We start from the raw sequence: 17,028 nt of genomic DNA, 5'->3' as shown, positions 1-17,028 counted from the left end.
TGCATTCATGCTAGCTTAAAATTTTCCCTCCTAACAGACACTTATTAAAACATCTACACAATCTGACCACGATGGTCAATACTACAATTTGTAAAAGAGCTAGCCTTGATCAGAAACAGAGTTATCAAAACAAGAAATGGTTTGTGATTAAATGTATAGGCATGTAAAGTTTTTCATTTTTAATATGATATGAGATTTCTCAAGGAACAGTTTTCCTAGTAGGTATAATAGAATTTAACAACATATAAAATCTTTATAGTAGCATGAAATTTATGAATAAAGCTTCTTGTTTATGCTGCTCACACTGCAAGCAATAAAATAAATCAATAAATAGATGAACAAATAAGAAACAGTACTTTGACATGAGAAGATCAAAGAATACAAAAGAGGGACTTCTAAGTGATGTATAGATCTCCTTAATGACAAAATTATTATGAACACAATAATTATAACAAATAACACTAACTGAGTTGGGATTTTACAAAAACTGCAATCCTACTCATGCCGGAATATGGAATTCATGGAGAGACCCGGACATGCTAATAAAGCCGGCATTGCTCTCCTCACAAAACAATAGATAAAGGAGTACCCACTGCAGGCATCTTCCATCAGCCCACAAAGACTAGCTCAGCCAATCAGTCAAGCTCATTTTTGAGTCTTGGTGCTTGCAGGAGGCTGCACCCCTGCAACAAACCTTGGCAGGGTTAACACGGTATTCACTCGAGATACACCCTCCAGAGCAGACCGTTCATCACCCTCCATTACGGTGGCATCACCATCAGCGGGCTGTTGACATGACCGAGATCTAGACAATTGTTTCTTGGTGCCTTCATTATCATCATCTGCAAGGATCTCAGAACCAGATTGGATGGTGCCAGAATGATCCACGCTACTTGGAGTATATGGCTCTTGTTTGCCTCTGGCAGTTCCCATAGAATCAGCTGATCCACTCACTTTGGTCTTGAGGTTGGAAGAATTATTGGGTGCATCTGCATTCAGGAATAGGCAGACTACCGCACAATCATCAATTTTGGAGGTTGGGTATTTGAGCCTCCAGGCTCGGACTGCTGACTCAACAAGGGAACGAGCTGCGGAGGACCGAGCAGGAGTAGAGGCGACAATGTCAACCACTTCTTTGTTAGACAAGACATCCCACACCTGTAAGAACAAGGAAGCATAAGCAGCACGTAAGCATCGCAGTTGGCAAAGGACAGCATAATTATTCAATGAAACTGTTCAGGATAATTTGTTTGGCTCAATGGTCAGTATACAGATCATATTACAAGAGAGGTAAAAATAAAATAAAATGGCAGAAACAAATTTATGTTTCATTGCCTCACCCCATCTGTGGCCAGCACAATGAACTCATCCCTTTCAGTAACGCGCCTGTATGAAACTTCAGGCACAGAAATTAAACCAAAATCCTTCAGACAAAAATCTCCAAAAGCTCGTGCCATTGCCAAGCCCGGGGAGTTACTGTTCGGCAGCCAAACCCGAGCCACCCCTGGCTCATCCTGAAGAGCAAAAACACGACCCTTACATTTCCTGATTCTCTCCGCTTCCCCTGTAAAAAAGTCCTCTTAAGACATGCCGCAATTGAAGGTTTTCTCTTAAACCTATTGAAACATACAAATTGCTTCCACAGGCAGAACATTCATGATGGAAAAGCACCCACAGTCCCTAAGTTGCCAGAAATCTACTTTCACTCAAAGAGAAGTACATCTAATTAGGCAAAGAGTTACGAGTCAGTAAGATAGGGCTTCCTGTAACATAATTTCTGTAGTATATTACATTTAACTTAAAATATTGAATACAAGTAATACATATTATTAAAGGTGTCAGCTGGTTCTCCTTATACCAGGGCAAGATGGAATTTTGAAGCAGATATAGTTCAAGTGTGTTAATAGACTAAAGTCTAGTCAGCATATAAAAAATACTTAATAGCCAGAAATAAATACATATCTATATATGAAGGATCCTACTGGAAAAAAAGAAGGAATACCTAAAGCCAAAAATATAAGGTCTCCACAATTGACACAATGAGCAGTAGTACTACAGTTTACCATATCATATACTTACTCCTCAAACTTCCCATCTCTTTGGATCACCTAATGGGTCACATTTCTCCATTGGTTCCTATTCAAGGCCAAATGTACCAAAAGAGGAATTTATGCATTCCTACACTACCACCCAGTAAGTATCCTTTGTTCACCCTTCCTCTTTCGTATCTGAAGTCTCTTTTCTTCCCTGAAACTAATGTTGGCCAAAGGAACTACTTCGAAAGATAGCTATAACAAGAAGAACAGCAAGCAAAAGCAAAACAAAAGATAACAAACTTGCAGTAACTGAGAAGAAAATTCCTGCATTTCATGGATTAATACACGTTGTAAAAAGGAAGGTATAAAGAAAAGCAAATGACCTGGTTTCTATTAATAATATGGAAACCTTTGTAAACAAATCGACTAAAGGTAGACCATCAATTTTTTGCTAGACTCAGATTATTTTATCTATGCCTACGGATAAAGTGAAATTCAGAAGATCTTAGCTTCATGTTACCCATTTCTATTGCTTCCAATCCCATCAATCATGAGTCTATGAGTCTAACCACCATTCTGAACCAATTAGACCATGTGCCCACCTCACAAACACTATCTTTGGATCCTCCCGGACCAGCCACTTCTTTTTCTATTTTGAGAACTGGTGCAACAGAAACAAATGAAATAAAATGAAAAAGGGGATTGGCATCAACCAATATATCATCACACTAATCTCTTAGTGCTAGTGCGTATCAACCATCAACATGGTATGGCACAATACACGTATCATGCCATCCTATATCATTATCATCCAAGCCTTTTCCCATCAATTACCAGTCAGCTATAGAGACAACTCCATAGATAGAAGGCTTCATTAAGGGATTGAGCAGATTTTACAACCACCGAGTGTTAGCCTGTCATGAACTCTCTAAACTCTGTAACAGATTCCTAACCAAGGCAAATTTAGACAAGAGTGGGGCCCGCCATGACCTACATGGTCATTTATCAATAGGTAGTTCTACCATTCTGCTTGTAATTTAAGCTTGAGCAATGAAGAAGCAACCCTCCAAAATTCCTCTGGACTTCCAAAGAGTCCAGATGAGAAGGTAAGATGACAATTGACAGTTCTGACATAAGATTTATATTCATCCCAAAGGCAACAAAAAGCCAAAGGGCGAAAAGAAATGGAAACCCATTGATATTATAAGACATATTTAATATATAATTAGCATCATGAAGGAAAAAAAAAAACAGAAAATTAATGTTGTTATTTCAGTTGTGAGACAGAGTGCCCTCATTTCATGTCATTCATACTTCCAAAATATCAACGGATACTTATAACCAACCTAGAGAACCTAAGGATACAATACTATTCATCATACAAGATATACTTGGTTGACAGAACCAAAAACCTTCATTGAATCAAACCAGTTCCTTATCATTTCAGTTGTGAGACAGAGTGCCCTCATTTCATGTCATTCCTACTTCCAAAATATCAACGGATACTTATAACCAACCTAGAGAACCTAAGGATACAATACTATTCATCATACAAGATATACTTGGTTGACAGAACCAAAAACCTTCATTGAATCAAACCAGTTCCTTATCATTTCCAATCACTCCTAAAGAGATTGACAAAGAACTCCATAAATTTGAGACTTTTTCATGTGCCATGTATCAAAACTATCAATTTTAATCCCCTTCACAACATCAACATTTGGTTGATGCTTTCTAAAAAGCCTCAATATCTTTCCCTTTGCTTAAACAACAGTTCTCTTGATCTTTGACCACATTTGCTTTCCATCCTCCTCATCCATTTAAGCTATAACCTTTTTTGTCATACCATTCTTCATTTAACCTGTTAAGTTCCATCTAGTTAATATTATACATACTAGTCTAGATGGGTGAGAAAATCTCCTACCACTACATATTTTAAATCATATTTATTCTAAAATATGAAAATAAATCCATACACAATATTGTCCCCATTTGACAAGCCTCCACTATTCTTTCACCTATGGAGTCTAACAAGACAATTTGTTCTAGAAAGGTCACTAGAACTCCCAAACAAAAGATAATTGGATCCTCAAATTAATTAACCTATTATTTTAAGTCATCTTAAGTTTTTCCATCAAAATTTGACCAACTAGATAAACTCAATGTTACTCGTATATATCCCCACCCTACCTTCCAAAGACATCCAGCTATTAAAATCTAATATATTTTGTGCCGACTACTTAACAAATTCTATGCAGAAAAGAAAAATCACATGCATAAGATACATGTTCGCATGGATGCAAAAACACGGCAATTGTGGCCCTGCTGGAATCCACAATAATCTTTACATGAATCATGATACTGATGATTTGATTCATAAGACATTTCAGTGGGAGGATAAGATAGTTTCTCTGTAACGCAATCAAAAACTACGGAAAATCATCTAATTATTAGGTTTATAATGGAGAAAGAGAACCCAGAAAAAATCCAACGTAAAATAATCTATTTTAAGACGTAATAGACAAGACAACATCTTGATGGTTCAGTTTCAGATATTATGAGACTCAAGTCCAGCCATCAAAAATTACATTGCTTCACTTTCTCTTTCATCTCCCATCCTAACTCCACAGGGAAGCTAACAATGCAAGGATGACAAAAGATCCCCTCTCACTCTCCCCAAGGAGAAAGAGGGAAATGATATCCCTATCTTTGTTAAAACCTGGATGCTTTTTCCTCTCTTGTCCCGGCATCTTAACCTCTGAAGTCTATGACCACTTCTTAAACCCATTTTTAGTCAGCTATACTGCAAGAGAGAACCCTTTTAGAGAAAATTTCCTGCAATGTCTGAGTTCAAAAGCAGGTTAAGAAACCTGGATTTCTGTTGATTGTGCCGAATCCAACATAAGCAAACTCAAGGTCTTAGCATCTATGAATCTGAAGTAAATTTACATGAGTCGGATTCAGATCTAGATTTATTCATTGTCAAAATTAGTTTTCTCACTGTTAGAGTTGGTTAAGGACTGAACAACAATGCACTCAGCCACTCAGTATAAGACATGACATTATATATTTAAGTGATATTATTTACAACATTACATACACTAAAATTTATATTCTAATATCTTACCATCACAGTGTGAAAAGAGATTAACAAATTTAGTAAAAAGATCTAACCCGTCACATAGCTCCAGAACTCAAGTACCGTGATCGGAATAAAGGAGAAAAAAGGTCATAAACCAACAAAATTACTTTGAATGATCGGTAACAAAATAAGCTACTCAAACTAGAGAGCAAAAGTTTTGGCAAGATGCAAAAATCCATTCTAACACATGCATGCTTATGTTTCTGCAATTCCAACTAATGAGAATTGTCATACTTGTAATGATGAAAGACTCTTACTCCTTGCCGCTTCTATTAACCATTTCACGAAAGAAAATCACCACTCAAGCAGATTTCTTTAATGATATGTAGCATTTACTGTTAGCTTAATAAAGGGTGCATGAAAACTTGAAAGGCTGATCTTCTACCTTCTCCTAAAATTCCTAAAACCTAAAAGTAGCATTTACTATTAGCTTTAATATTGCCACTTCTATGAACCATTTTGCGAAAGAAAACCATCACTCAAGCAGATTTCTTTAATGATATGTAGCATTTACTGTTAGCTTGATAAATGGTTCATAAAAACATGAAACGCTCATCTTCTACCTTATCGTAAAATTCCACAAAACCTAAAAGTAGCATTTACTATTAGCTTAATATTGCCACTTCTATGAGCCATTCCACGAAAGAAAATCATCACTCAAGCAGATTTCTTTAATGATATGTAGCATTTACTGTTAGGTTAATAAATGGTTCATGAAAACTTGAAAGGCTAATCTTCTTCCTTATCTTAAGATTCCATAAAACCTAAAAGTACTTTAGCTAATTTAAGTGGTAACTTCAAGTAGATGAAATTATGAACAAATGCTTATCTTTCATGAAGATATCTATGCCATAAGCCCCATGCAATGTCACAATATGCAAATGAAGATGAGGGCCAATATCCTACTGTACACAAAGAGAAGCTTTTCATCAGCACTACTATGACCATAATCATCAAGCTTTATTCCAACTACTTAGGAGGTTTTATGGGTCTTCATTTACCAAGAATTCCTATTTAGGGCTACCTCTGATATAATTTCAAGCTTTTCCATTGTCATCTCGGACATTCCCCTTCTATACCCATCAACAGAAATTAAAGTACCTTTTCTTACTAGAGCCCTTTCAGATCTTTGCTGCATCTGCCCTAACTATCTCAATCAGTTCAAAAACATTTCATCAGCACTAATACCCATTTAAGATTTGTTATCCTGTTAGTACATTAATAGTGGAGATTTTGATGGCTATTTTTTTTCCATATTAATATCCCAAGAATGTGGTTAACTTAAATAAACATTAGACACTTCAAATAGACTCAACTTTGCTTCAGAATATAGAGCAACAATACCATAATCCCCATGTTAAGTTGCAAGGCTGAAGAAGAATGAGATGAAGTCTCTTTTTGTACCCATAAAGAACACACTTGCCTTTAGCATCAACACCTCTTTGTCGAAATTTATACAAAAATAGTGGTTCAAGGAACTAACTTGTGTAGGGTGCAGTTAGCTTCAATATCGGATGCTTCAAATACATGCTAATCCCTGCACACAAGAAGGCCATAGATGGACCTGTTCAAGTTTCCAAGCAGCACCACATGCAAACTCTGTGATCTTCTACATGTGATGATAAAGTTAACCACTTCAAGGGAGGTGCTAGAAACAGGTTGCCTACAACTCTACTATCAATAGGCACAACCCCCTTCACCCCCCAATCTTTAGAAGTTGACTTGAATTTTCATTCAAGAGTTAAAGTTTGAACTCTAAATTTTGTGATGGCATCCTTGGTATCTATTTCCAACTTTCTGTTTTATAGTTAATATTTAAATTAGTATTTTTTTATTTTTTGAATCCATTAAATTCAGATTTGAGCCGGGTTTGAAATCAAGCTGGATACAAGCTTAAGTTGATTCCTATCTTGATTTAGGATATTCAAGCTGTTTATTTAGGCTCATGTTTGGCTCGGTTCGAAATTAGGCTCGAATTGATCCTGAAATAGCAGTAAAAAAAATCATGATTGATCTCAAATTTCAAGGTCGAAATTAATTTCAAGCCGCACTTGACACCCCTACTCCAATACACTCTGTCTAGGGGTGCAAATGGGTTGGGTTGGGTCGGGTCTTGAGTGACCCCAACCCGACCCGGTTTCTCGTTCGGGTCCTAATTTTAGACCTTGATCCAACCCAATTGAAGGTCGGGTCGGGTCAGATCGGGTCCACAGCTATAATTTTGGACCCAACGGATCATTCGGATTGAGTCGAGTCCATGTATAACCCAGACCCGACCCGAATAATTCGGGTCCGGGTCGGGTCCAAGTCGGGTCCGCATAGGCGAGTAGGTGACAGCGGCACGTCAAAGAAGGGAGAGGAGGAGGAAGAGAGCAGCATTGAGAGAGAGGTCGGCATCATGTTTGCAGGTGAGATCCGAGGAGGAGGGAAGTGTCTAGAGAGGGCGGCGTCAGGGTCACAGGTGAGATCTAAGGAGGAGGAGGAGGAGGAGGAGGAGGAAGATGGTGCATGGTGTCGTGAAAAGTGAGATCCGAGAAGGAGGAAGAGGGTGGGTTTGGGGTTGCAGGTGAAATCCAAGGAGGAAGAGGGTGGTGTCAGGGTCGCAGGTGAGATCCAAGGAGGAGGAAGAGGGTTTCGGAGGAGGGACATACCTTGGAAGAAGGGACAAAGCACGCCGAAATCGCCGGATGCCAAAAAAACTCGCGGGCGTGCAGAAGGGGGAGATCGATCTAGGAAGGAGGGGTCTTCTTGACTTCTCCAGATCTAGGGTTCCTTCACCGGACAGGGGACTCGGATTCCAAAACCTCCAACATCCTCCTCGGCGGCAACTTTGAGTCCCCGTTCACCAACTACGGCCTCGTCCTCTGGCTCCTCCCCTCCCCCGACGACGACCACCTCTCCTCCTCCCTCTTCTACCGTGCCCCGAAGACCCGCCACCCCCGCTCCCGCTCCTTCACCCCTCACTCCGACGTCTATAGCTTCGGCGTCCTCCTCCTCGAGCTCCCGACCGGTAAAACCCCCTTCCATGACCTTGTCGAGGAGCACGATGCCGACATCCCCCAGTGGGTCTGCTCAGTGCGCAAGGAGATGGAGTGAGGATCCGGTCTCCTCAGGGAACGAGGCCTCGGAGGAAAGTTGGCGGCATGTGGGCCTCCAGATCTAGGGCTACAGCCTGTGGGTCTAAACAGGTAATCCGGATTCGGGTCGGGTTAGATCGGGTCTTCTAGTAAATGATCCAAAATTAACCCAAAAAAAATGGATCGGGTCGGGTCTAGATCGGATCAAGATTGGGTTGACCCAAACCCGACCCGAAAAATAGAACGGGTCCAAATTTAGAACCCGACCCGGCCCCGCGAGTCCTAAAATTTGGATCGGGTCGGATCTACGCGGGTCCGGTCGGGTCGCGTCATGGGTCAAGCCGATCCATTTGCAGTCTTAATTCTGTCTATAGGGCATGCCTCTAATCTCATGTCTTATCAGCTGTTTTGACTCAAACTCCAATCTCCAATGCCATTTTTCTCATTCTATTGTTGTGTCATTGACCCTCACTTTTACTACTAAGAAACTTAACCCAATTCACATGATCCAAGCTTTCCTCCATAACCCCTACAACTTCTCCACAGAAGTGTTCTTATTGTTACCATTAAGGTTCTCATCCTAAGAAGCGCTAATGCATTAGAACTCAAATATTGGCATGCAAGACATCAGAGTTGGTCGAAATGAATTATAAATGTTATTCCATGAATAAGAAAAGTTTGTTCTCATACCCTGACAAGATTTTACTACAACGCAGTTTAAAAATTGTTCTTTCTAGATTAGCATCAAGGGGACATAAAAACAACAAAAAACCTAAATTGATAAGAGGAAACTAAGTTCCTAGTATCCATCACAAAAATTACATTATAACTAAAAAAAGGAATTCCTGTTATGTTCCTTCCTACAGAAAGTAGTCCTGAAATACAGAAAACATGAGCACGTCAACAGTGATATTTTCCTTGTACCACCAAAGAACATTAGCAACAAAGTCATAAAGCATTTCCCATATTCTTGCCCCATTTCAAATCCTAGATCCGAAACAAAGGCATGCCATTCACTCATATAGAGAAAATGCAGCCCAAACATTGAACAACTTAAAACATATACATTAAAAAAATTTGAAAAGTAAAGGAGAAACCATACTTGGTAGATTAGGTTTAAGGTCCACAGTCAACTGAACTGCAATCAAGCAGTCATTCTTATCTCTAGTACCCAGCACAGCTCTTGAGTCCCCCACGTTCCCAATTACAAGATCTTCACCCTATATAAATAGCAGGATGCCTCTTAAAGTCAGGAAACTCAATTTACTTATTTATTAATTTTTCAGCAAAGTGCTTTTCATCATTTCTTTTTTAATATGAAATACCTGTAAGAAGGAACATTCATAAGATCCAAAGATATTTGCTTCCATGGAGCAATTCTCGGTTTTCTTCTACAATTTATTTGAAGATTATGAGACATAAGGAATATTAATTATTGTTACCTGTTTGACCATGGTGACTGCTGTTGTCCCACTGCAAAAGCAATTAATATTTGGATGCAGTTTCAGTTCTTTATCCATAACTTTGAAAGCCTTCACAAATGACTCTTTCAGTGTCATAAAGATCTCTGGATGCTTATCTTTCTCTTCAATATCAGTGGAAACCCCGGACCCCTCATCCAGGCATATAGATGAAGTTTCTTCTGAATTCATGCTTCCTGAATGGCTAATAATACTGCCCTCTCTACAATCATCACTTCCTACGTTTACTTCCAGATGAGTACTCAGCTTCAGAGGCAGAGAATCTCTTACTTTCCTTGCAACCATGTGGCCATACGGTCCATGACCATCAAAAACCCCACAAAAGACTGTGTCTGCTCTCGAACCAAAATTCTGCAAACAGAAGATCCAAAGTTAAGTAAACAAAGTCGGCATCCTCAGTTCCCTGAGAAAATCATGCCAACAAAATGACAAGGTTACTCACGTGCACAGCATGTGCAAATACAGTGAGTGACAACCGGTGGAACAGAAGAAAATGCAAAATTGACAGATGGGGAACCATCTTCATCTCAAAATAAATAAAAATTTAGGAAAATAGCCACCCACAGTCTCTGAAAATATGATTACATTTCAAACCACTGCTACTCAGGAAATTTGTGAAGGGTTACATGGAAGTTTTATAGCAAATCAAGCAAAGAAATTATTTTCCCAAAGCAGCCGCCTGATCTGATTCCACTAACCAAACAAGCCATATTCTGAAAGGTGTAGAGATCATAAGGAAAATTATATATAAAGATTAGCATGATATATGCATCTCTAATGATTCGATATACAAAGCTATAAATCACCTCCATATACTTCAAGAAAGACTAATATTAACTGTGACAAGCAAATTCAGTGACTCAACAAGACAGAATTGCTCCACTGATAGTGTCAAGGAGAAATCATTTGACACTGAATAATGTAAGGGGAAAAAAAGGATATTATCGAGTCATGTTCATGACGATCCGCGGTGCTGAGAGGGGAGAATCAAAGAAAGAGAGAAGAAAATGACATGTAGTAGGAGAACCCTGGAATATGCGAAGAACCCGAATATGAAATACTCTTAATGTAAAGCCTGTCCGGTAATAATTAAAACAAAATAATCCATCGTAAAGCAAAAATCAAATGATGTAATAGAGCCGTGTTAAGCAAAACCCGAGAAATAATTGGCTGGAAAGCTGGAACCAAATCTCTCACTCTAATTTGTCTTTGTCCAATGTTAGGAAATCACTGGCCACCGTAAAGGGGAAAAGCTTGTTTAAGGCTTGAAAGTTTTTCAATGCATAACTTGGGATTATCGAGTCAGTTCTTAACATCATAAGAATATTGCTTGTGAGTAGATGAAAATGAACCTCCCACACAATCATGGCATCCTGGTTGGTCCCCTTCTTGCCCTGCTGCGTAAAGAGAGATGCGACGCTGCTGGCCCCGTTAAGGAACATCCTCCCAGGGATCCGGTGGAGCTGTTCGAAGGAAGAGATCCGGGGGCCCTGCCGCCTCCGCGACGCCGCCTTGCGGGGCCGCTTGACCCCTGACGTGGGCGACGACGGGGTCGACGGCTCCGACGAGCTGCTCCACCCGTCCGACGACAGGCAGGACCCCATCCGGAGGGCCCTGATTATATCCAGTATGCACTCCAAACCAGCCAGGCAGCCGAGCCCCCCGTTTCCTCCCTCCGGCGGATCCGTCGATACCCCCTTTCCTTCCCCCGCCGCCACCAAGCCTTGCCCTCCCCGCCCGCCGACGCGGACGACGACGACAACCACCCCCAAGTCAGCCCCTCCGAAGAAAACCTCTCGACGTTGGTGGACTGGCAAAATTCCTCAAAGGCAAATTTCTATTCAACCCCAAAAGAAAAAGGAGGAAAACCAAAGCAAAAAAAAAAAAAAAAAAAAAAGCAGATTCGTTGGGCCCTCTCCAAGCGCAGAGACAATGGGGATTGAATGGAATCTTCTCTCCCTATTTCTTTTGCCTTTCTTTAATCTATTTTCCTCCGCCACTACTTTCTAATGTCCTCAAAAAAACCCTCTAAAAATCCGAAAAAAGATGATCAGATCCACCTCCAAAAAACCATTACAACCAACCATCCGCGAAAAGACCACCAAAATTAACGATCAACAAAGCGAACCACCAAAAACCCAAACAGATCTCATTAGAAAACAAAGAGGACAGCAGAAAGAATAAAAATCCTCCATGATAACTGCTTAGAAATATCTAGACAACAATGGAGGAAACAGAGATGGGAAATCGAGATCAAAAATCTGAAAAGATTGATGAAGGATAGGAAATGAAGATTAGGGATCTAAGCAGAACATTTAACGGAAAGGAAGAGAATGACAGGAGCCTCTTTTGTTTCCAATCCCCTCCCTCTCTCTCTTGACCCTACCCACTAGATTTCGCTCCACCTCTCTCCTCTCCTTTTCCCGTCTTCTCCAATCCCGTGGCGCCCTTCGCCTCGCTTCCCGTTTTTTCGCCTGTTTCGTCTTCCCCTCCCCCCGTCTCTCTCTCTCTCCCTTTTTTTTTTTTTCTTGTTACTGCTTTTCTATCCCCTCATGTCTATTTATCCTCTCTCCACCCCCCATCTCTCACTCTCTCCTCATATGTCTAATTTTTTTATTTTTTATTTATTATTTGTATTTGTCTGTTTATTAATTAACAAATTAATTAAGTAAATTTCTTTTTTTCTCTGGCTCGGTCATCTGGGAGGACCGGAGCCTCATGCCCAGCGGGGCCCATGAGCCATAATTTTGCCCTCATATGTGAACATTATTATGGAAATGCAATTTAATTTTTTATCACCTTCTTTTCTCTCTCTCTCCTTTCCCTTTCACGCTCATACAAACCTATCAAGTTTTTTTACTTTATATTGTTAATTTATGTTTTACACGTGGTAAAATGACATTTTTACCCTTAGACTTTATTACCATTAAAAAATGCTATTTACTTGTCTTAGCCATGTTCTCACCGTACTCTTATTATTATTACTATTTGATGAGGGGGATAAGGATATATGATATATCTATCGTGGATATTTGCTGATGCATTGTTATTATATAATTAATAGCTACCAGTGACTTGGATTTTGGGATAAGGGGAATGGGCGGCAAATTTGGCCTTGGCCCAGGCCATTGCGGGGAAATTTTATAAGGAGATTTATTGGCTTTGCGCTAACCAAATTATCCATACATCCCGGCCTTACCATGAGCTGCGACGCATGAACGGCTCATGCTAGAGTTGAATGCTTCTAAACCGAGCGATGCACGAAATTATCACATAAAAAAATACATAAAATTGCACACATATCAAAAGATCACATATGTGAGCAGCTACCAAATTATCTGTTTCATTTTTCTTAAGGTTATTAAATAAGGAACGCCAAGAGATTCTTCATCAATATAGTTGTGAAATGCGTGCAAGACAAGCAAAGAATTAGGTTGGAAAATTTGGATTATGTGATCAACTCAACTTCAGCACGAAAAAAATATAACTTTTAGAAAAATTGCAAACACGAGCTATTCCGATTAAATTCAAATATTATGTCAGCTCGTGGAAGTTTTAACTTTATTTATGAATATTAAAAATAAAAAAAATTAATAAAGATACACCTTTGATGATTAATGTAGACAATCATTTTATGCATGATTAATTGATTCCACAATTAAAATAAATAACTATAGCTTTGATTGATAAATATGGTTCTTATTTTAAGGTATATATCCTTTTGTGATGGTTTATAATTTATAGGAAATCAAATTTCATGGGAGCTGGACTTTTGTGCACATTTGCCCTTGCTAGGTTTCTTCACCATCTTAGAATATTTTGCTTTTTTTTTCTTTTTTATGTTTTTTCCTTAATTTGTCACACATTTTTTGCTAGGTTCTGCAAAAATAACTCTTTCTTAAATTAGATTACACTTGATGGTTGAACATCACTGTTACGGGGGAACTCAGCCACCATGCCCCACGTGACCGACACGCGCGCCCAAGAAGACTACAGCTGCCCCTTGATCCAGTAACCCGACCCCGAGTCGGATATCTTCGGCTTCGCAGCCCGACCCCGAGTCGGCTGCCCCTTGATCCAGCAATCGGACCCCGAGTCGGATATCTCCGGCTTCGCAGCCCGACCCCGAGTCGGCTGCCCCTTGATCCAGCAATCCGATCCCGAGTCGGCAACCTCTCGACAACGACAGGCTGTTCCCCTGAAGCACGCCACGACCCTCTGTCCCTGCAACGGTCGTATCCGGCGCTGCTCCACGATCTCCTGTAACAGCCGTACAAGGCGGAGCTCCACTACACCCTGTCACGGCCGTATCCAGCGCTGCCCCACGACGCCCTGTAACGGCCATGTCAGTGGCAACTCCATCGTGCCACACGATGACCAACCCCCCCCCCGAAGGACCCCCCAGCCTGGTATATATGCTGCGGGAGGGGAAGGGGGGAGGTAAGCAATATCTTCCAGAGCACTCTCTTGCTTGCTATTATCATCTCTCCTCCTCCTCCAATCTCCTCTGACTTGATCGTCGGAGGGCCCCCGCTACCCCAGTGGTGGTGCGAGGCTTGCTCGCAGGTTTCCCGGTGGAAGGTGGAGCGTAACCAACACCAACCAAGACAACTCAGACGGAACCCCGTTCACACCGTTGTGTCAATCATTCTCGGTTTGGACCACCAGCAACAGTTGGCGCTAGAAGGAGGGCCCGAATCTTAGAGCGATCGTAATGGCACGGCGAGGTGGTCGTGGAGCTTCCAATGCCTCCGGTCGCGGGGCCTCTCGCGCCTCCGGCCGGGAGGCCGCTGCGTCTCCAACACATTCTCAGCAACACTCCACCGTTCCACCCCCGATTCAGATGGTCGAAGCCGCTCAGTTCGACCAGTTAGCCCAGCAGGTCCGCACCCTCGCGGAGGCGGTGCAGAACCTGCAGGGTGTGATGTCTCGGGCGCCGCAGCGGGCCCAGGAGCCGCTGCTCCCTGAGCGCTCACCTGTCCTCCTTAACCCGCGCTCCTTCCTCTCCCATGGGGAGGAGCGCCGGCGCGAGGAAGATTCTCGAGCACGGTCCATTCTGCCGGGACCGTCCCATCGAAGCTGCGCGGGGTACGAGAGGCGGGCCCGGGCGCGTTCCCAGACCCCCCAGTCCTCAAGGAACCCGCGCTCCAGTCGGTCCCCCTCTCGGTGCTCCTTGTCTCCCACCCATCGGTCGCGCTCCCTGGACCGGCGGGTGGACGATCTCCACCGACAACTCCAGGTCCTGAAGGGCCACTCTAAAGATCCCTTCGCCGACTTGGAGATCTCCTCCCAACCGGCGCTTGCCTCGAGGATCCTGCGGACCCCAAATCCGCCGGGGTTTAAAATGCCGGCGATCGAGCCCTATGACGGGGCGGCGGACCCGCGGGATCACGTCGAGAGTTTCAGGACCCTTATGCTCCTCCACGGAGCATCAGGTCCTCTCCTCTGCAAGGCTTTCCCGGCGACCCTCCGTGGCCCGGCAAGGGCGTGGTTCGCCGGCTTGGAGGCTAACTCGATCCAATCCTTCGATCAGTTTACCCGCCTCTTCATCACCCATTTCGCCGTCAGTAGCCGGCGGCGACTGGTCTCCGACTCCCTCTTTGATGTTCGGCAAAACGAGGGAGAAAGCTTGCGGGATTATCTTACCCGCTTCAACAAGGCTACGTTGGAAGTCCGGAACCTGAGCCAGGAGGTGGCTCTTTCAGCCCTGAAGCGTGGCTTCCGAAAGGGCAGACTCACCTTCTCCCTGGACAAACGCCTGCCGCGGAGCTTCCCGGAGCTGTTGTCCCGGGCGAACCAGTATGCGGACGCCGAGGAGGCGGCCGCCCACCGGAGCAAGGAGGCCGCCGAGATCCCTCCAAAGCTCGGGAAGAAAAGGCGAAAAGAGGCACGCCAGGGGAGGAGCCCGACGCCTCAACGTCGGCGCAGAAGCCCGTCGCCGGCGAGGAACCACGGCGCCCTACGCCCTCGTTCTCCGCCCCGACGTTTCAACCGGTACACTCCTCTCCTGACTCTCCGGGCCCAGATCCTCATGGAAATCAAGGGGCGAGAGGACCTCCCGGTCCCGAGACAGATGAAGAAGATCCCTGGGAGGAGGCCCTCTCGGGCGTACTGTGAGTACCACCGGGACCACGGCCACGACACCGAAGACTGCTTCCAGCTTTGGGACGAGATCGAGGCTCTCATCTGCCGAGGGCATCTCGGTCGATACGTGAATGACCGACGTCCCCCCGCAGACTCGCGTCCGGCCGACCCGGCCCCTCCGGAGCCTCGGGAGCAGAATCGACCCGTCGCGGGCGTGATCCATACTATCACTGGGGGCTGCCCCCGGCCCGAGAGGAACGCGGAGGGCTCGACTGAAGCATCAAGGGCAGCCGACTCGGGGTCGGAGCGGAAGGTGGGAAGCTAGCGCCAAATTGGGAAGGCCCATATAAGGTTCGCTGGGTAAACCGACCTGGCTCCTACCAGTTGGAGGCCCTAGATGGTCGAGAAATTCTAAGGAGCTGGAATTCCGCTAACCTGCGGATGTATTACCAGTAGAACGACGATGCCAGAAAGACAGTTCAAAAATGTATAACACTTTGCATTTCAATAATTTCTGGTTACAACGGCGTGCTCGTGTGATTACAAGGAATTCCCAGGGGGGAATTAGGGTGTAAAGAAAGTAAAGAAGAGGTGGAGACTCCGAGGAGCTGAAGATCTGGGATCCCGAAACCTCCATCTGAAGCGGTTGCAATCCCGTCGGAAGTGGGTGCTTCCAACCGGAGGCGCCATCGGCGTCTCACGAAAGAGACGAAGAGCCGGCGCGGATGAAGAAGAAGTGGACGAAGGAGAAGTCCACACTGCCTCCAACCGGAGGCGCCATCCACGCCCCACGAAGAGGATGAGGAGCCGCCGCAGACGAAGCTCCCGCTGCCTCCAGGGGAACGCCACCTCCAAGGGATATTCCGGTCCTCCCCAGTGTTAGGGGAGAGAAGGAATACAAGGGGGAAGAGCATATGGAGGCGCGGTCCCGGATCAAGCACCTAGTGCGGAGCTCAATCGGGAGGCCGAACTTCAAGGAGGGGAGACGTGATCCCGGATGAAACGCCTAGAGCGGAGTTCCGCCGGGGAGAACCTCCTTGTTGATCCCAGATGAAACGGCTAGTTGGCGGAAGTCGCGAAGGGCGCGCCTCCCGTTCCTTCGGCAGGGGTCTCTCAACCATGCGCCGGAGAGGAGGCCCACGATCCATGGCAACCTGAACAGCTCCCGTTTGGCAGGCTCTATCGCACCTGCACCTATATTTATAGCC

At 43.8% G+C, this 17,028-nt stretch overlaps 1 protein-coding gene across 2 annotated transcripts; it reads right to left on the bottom strand.

The window, feature by feature from the left end:
- Window positions 1–305: 305 nt before the first annotated feature.
- On the bottom strand, window positions 306–12,256 carry LOC103697725 (probable protein phosphatase 2C 33). Of its 2 annotated transcripts, none has more exons than XM_008779642.4 (5): window positions 11,089–12,256; window positions 9,698–10,087; window positions 9,358–9,475; window positions 1,341–1,564; window positions 306–1,158 (listed from the first exon to the last, which is right to left on the bottom strand). In XM_008779642.4, exons 1-5 carry the CDS (start codon window positions 11,338–11,340, stop codon window positions 646–648), a joined length of 1,497 nt encoding a protein of 498 aa, XP_008777864.2. In that variant the 5' UTR covers window positions 11,341–12,256; the 3' UTR covers window positions 306–645. The 2 variants fall into 2 exon arrangements, with proteins under 2 accessions (XP_008777864.2, XP_008777865.2); XM_008779643.4 differs by lacking the exon at window positions 11,089–12,256 and adding an exon at window positions 10,179–11,082.
- Between the last annotated feature and the right edge of the window lie 4,772 nt (window positions 12,257–17,028).

Source organism: Phoenix dactylifera, unplaced genomic scaffold (genome assembly GCF_009389715.1).
Source record: "Phoenix dactylifera cultivar Barhee BC4 unplaced genomic scaffold, palm_55x_up_171113_PBpolish2nd_filt_p 000101F, whole genome shotgun sequence".
NCBI classification, from domain to species: domain Eukaryota; kingdom Viridiplantae; phylum Streptophyta; class Magnoliopsida; order Arecales; family Arecaceae; genus Phoenix; species Phoenix dactylifera.
This window is presented reverse-complemented; position numbering and strand designations above follow the sequence as displayed.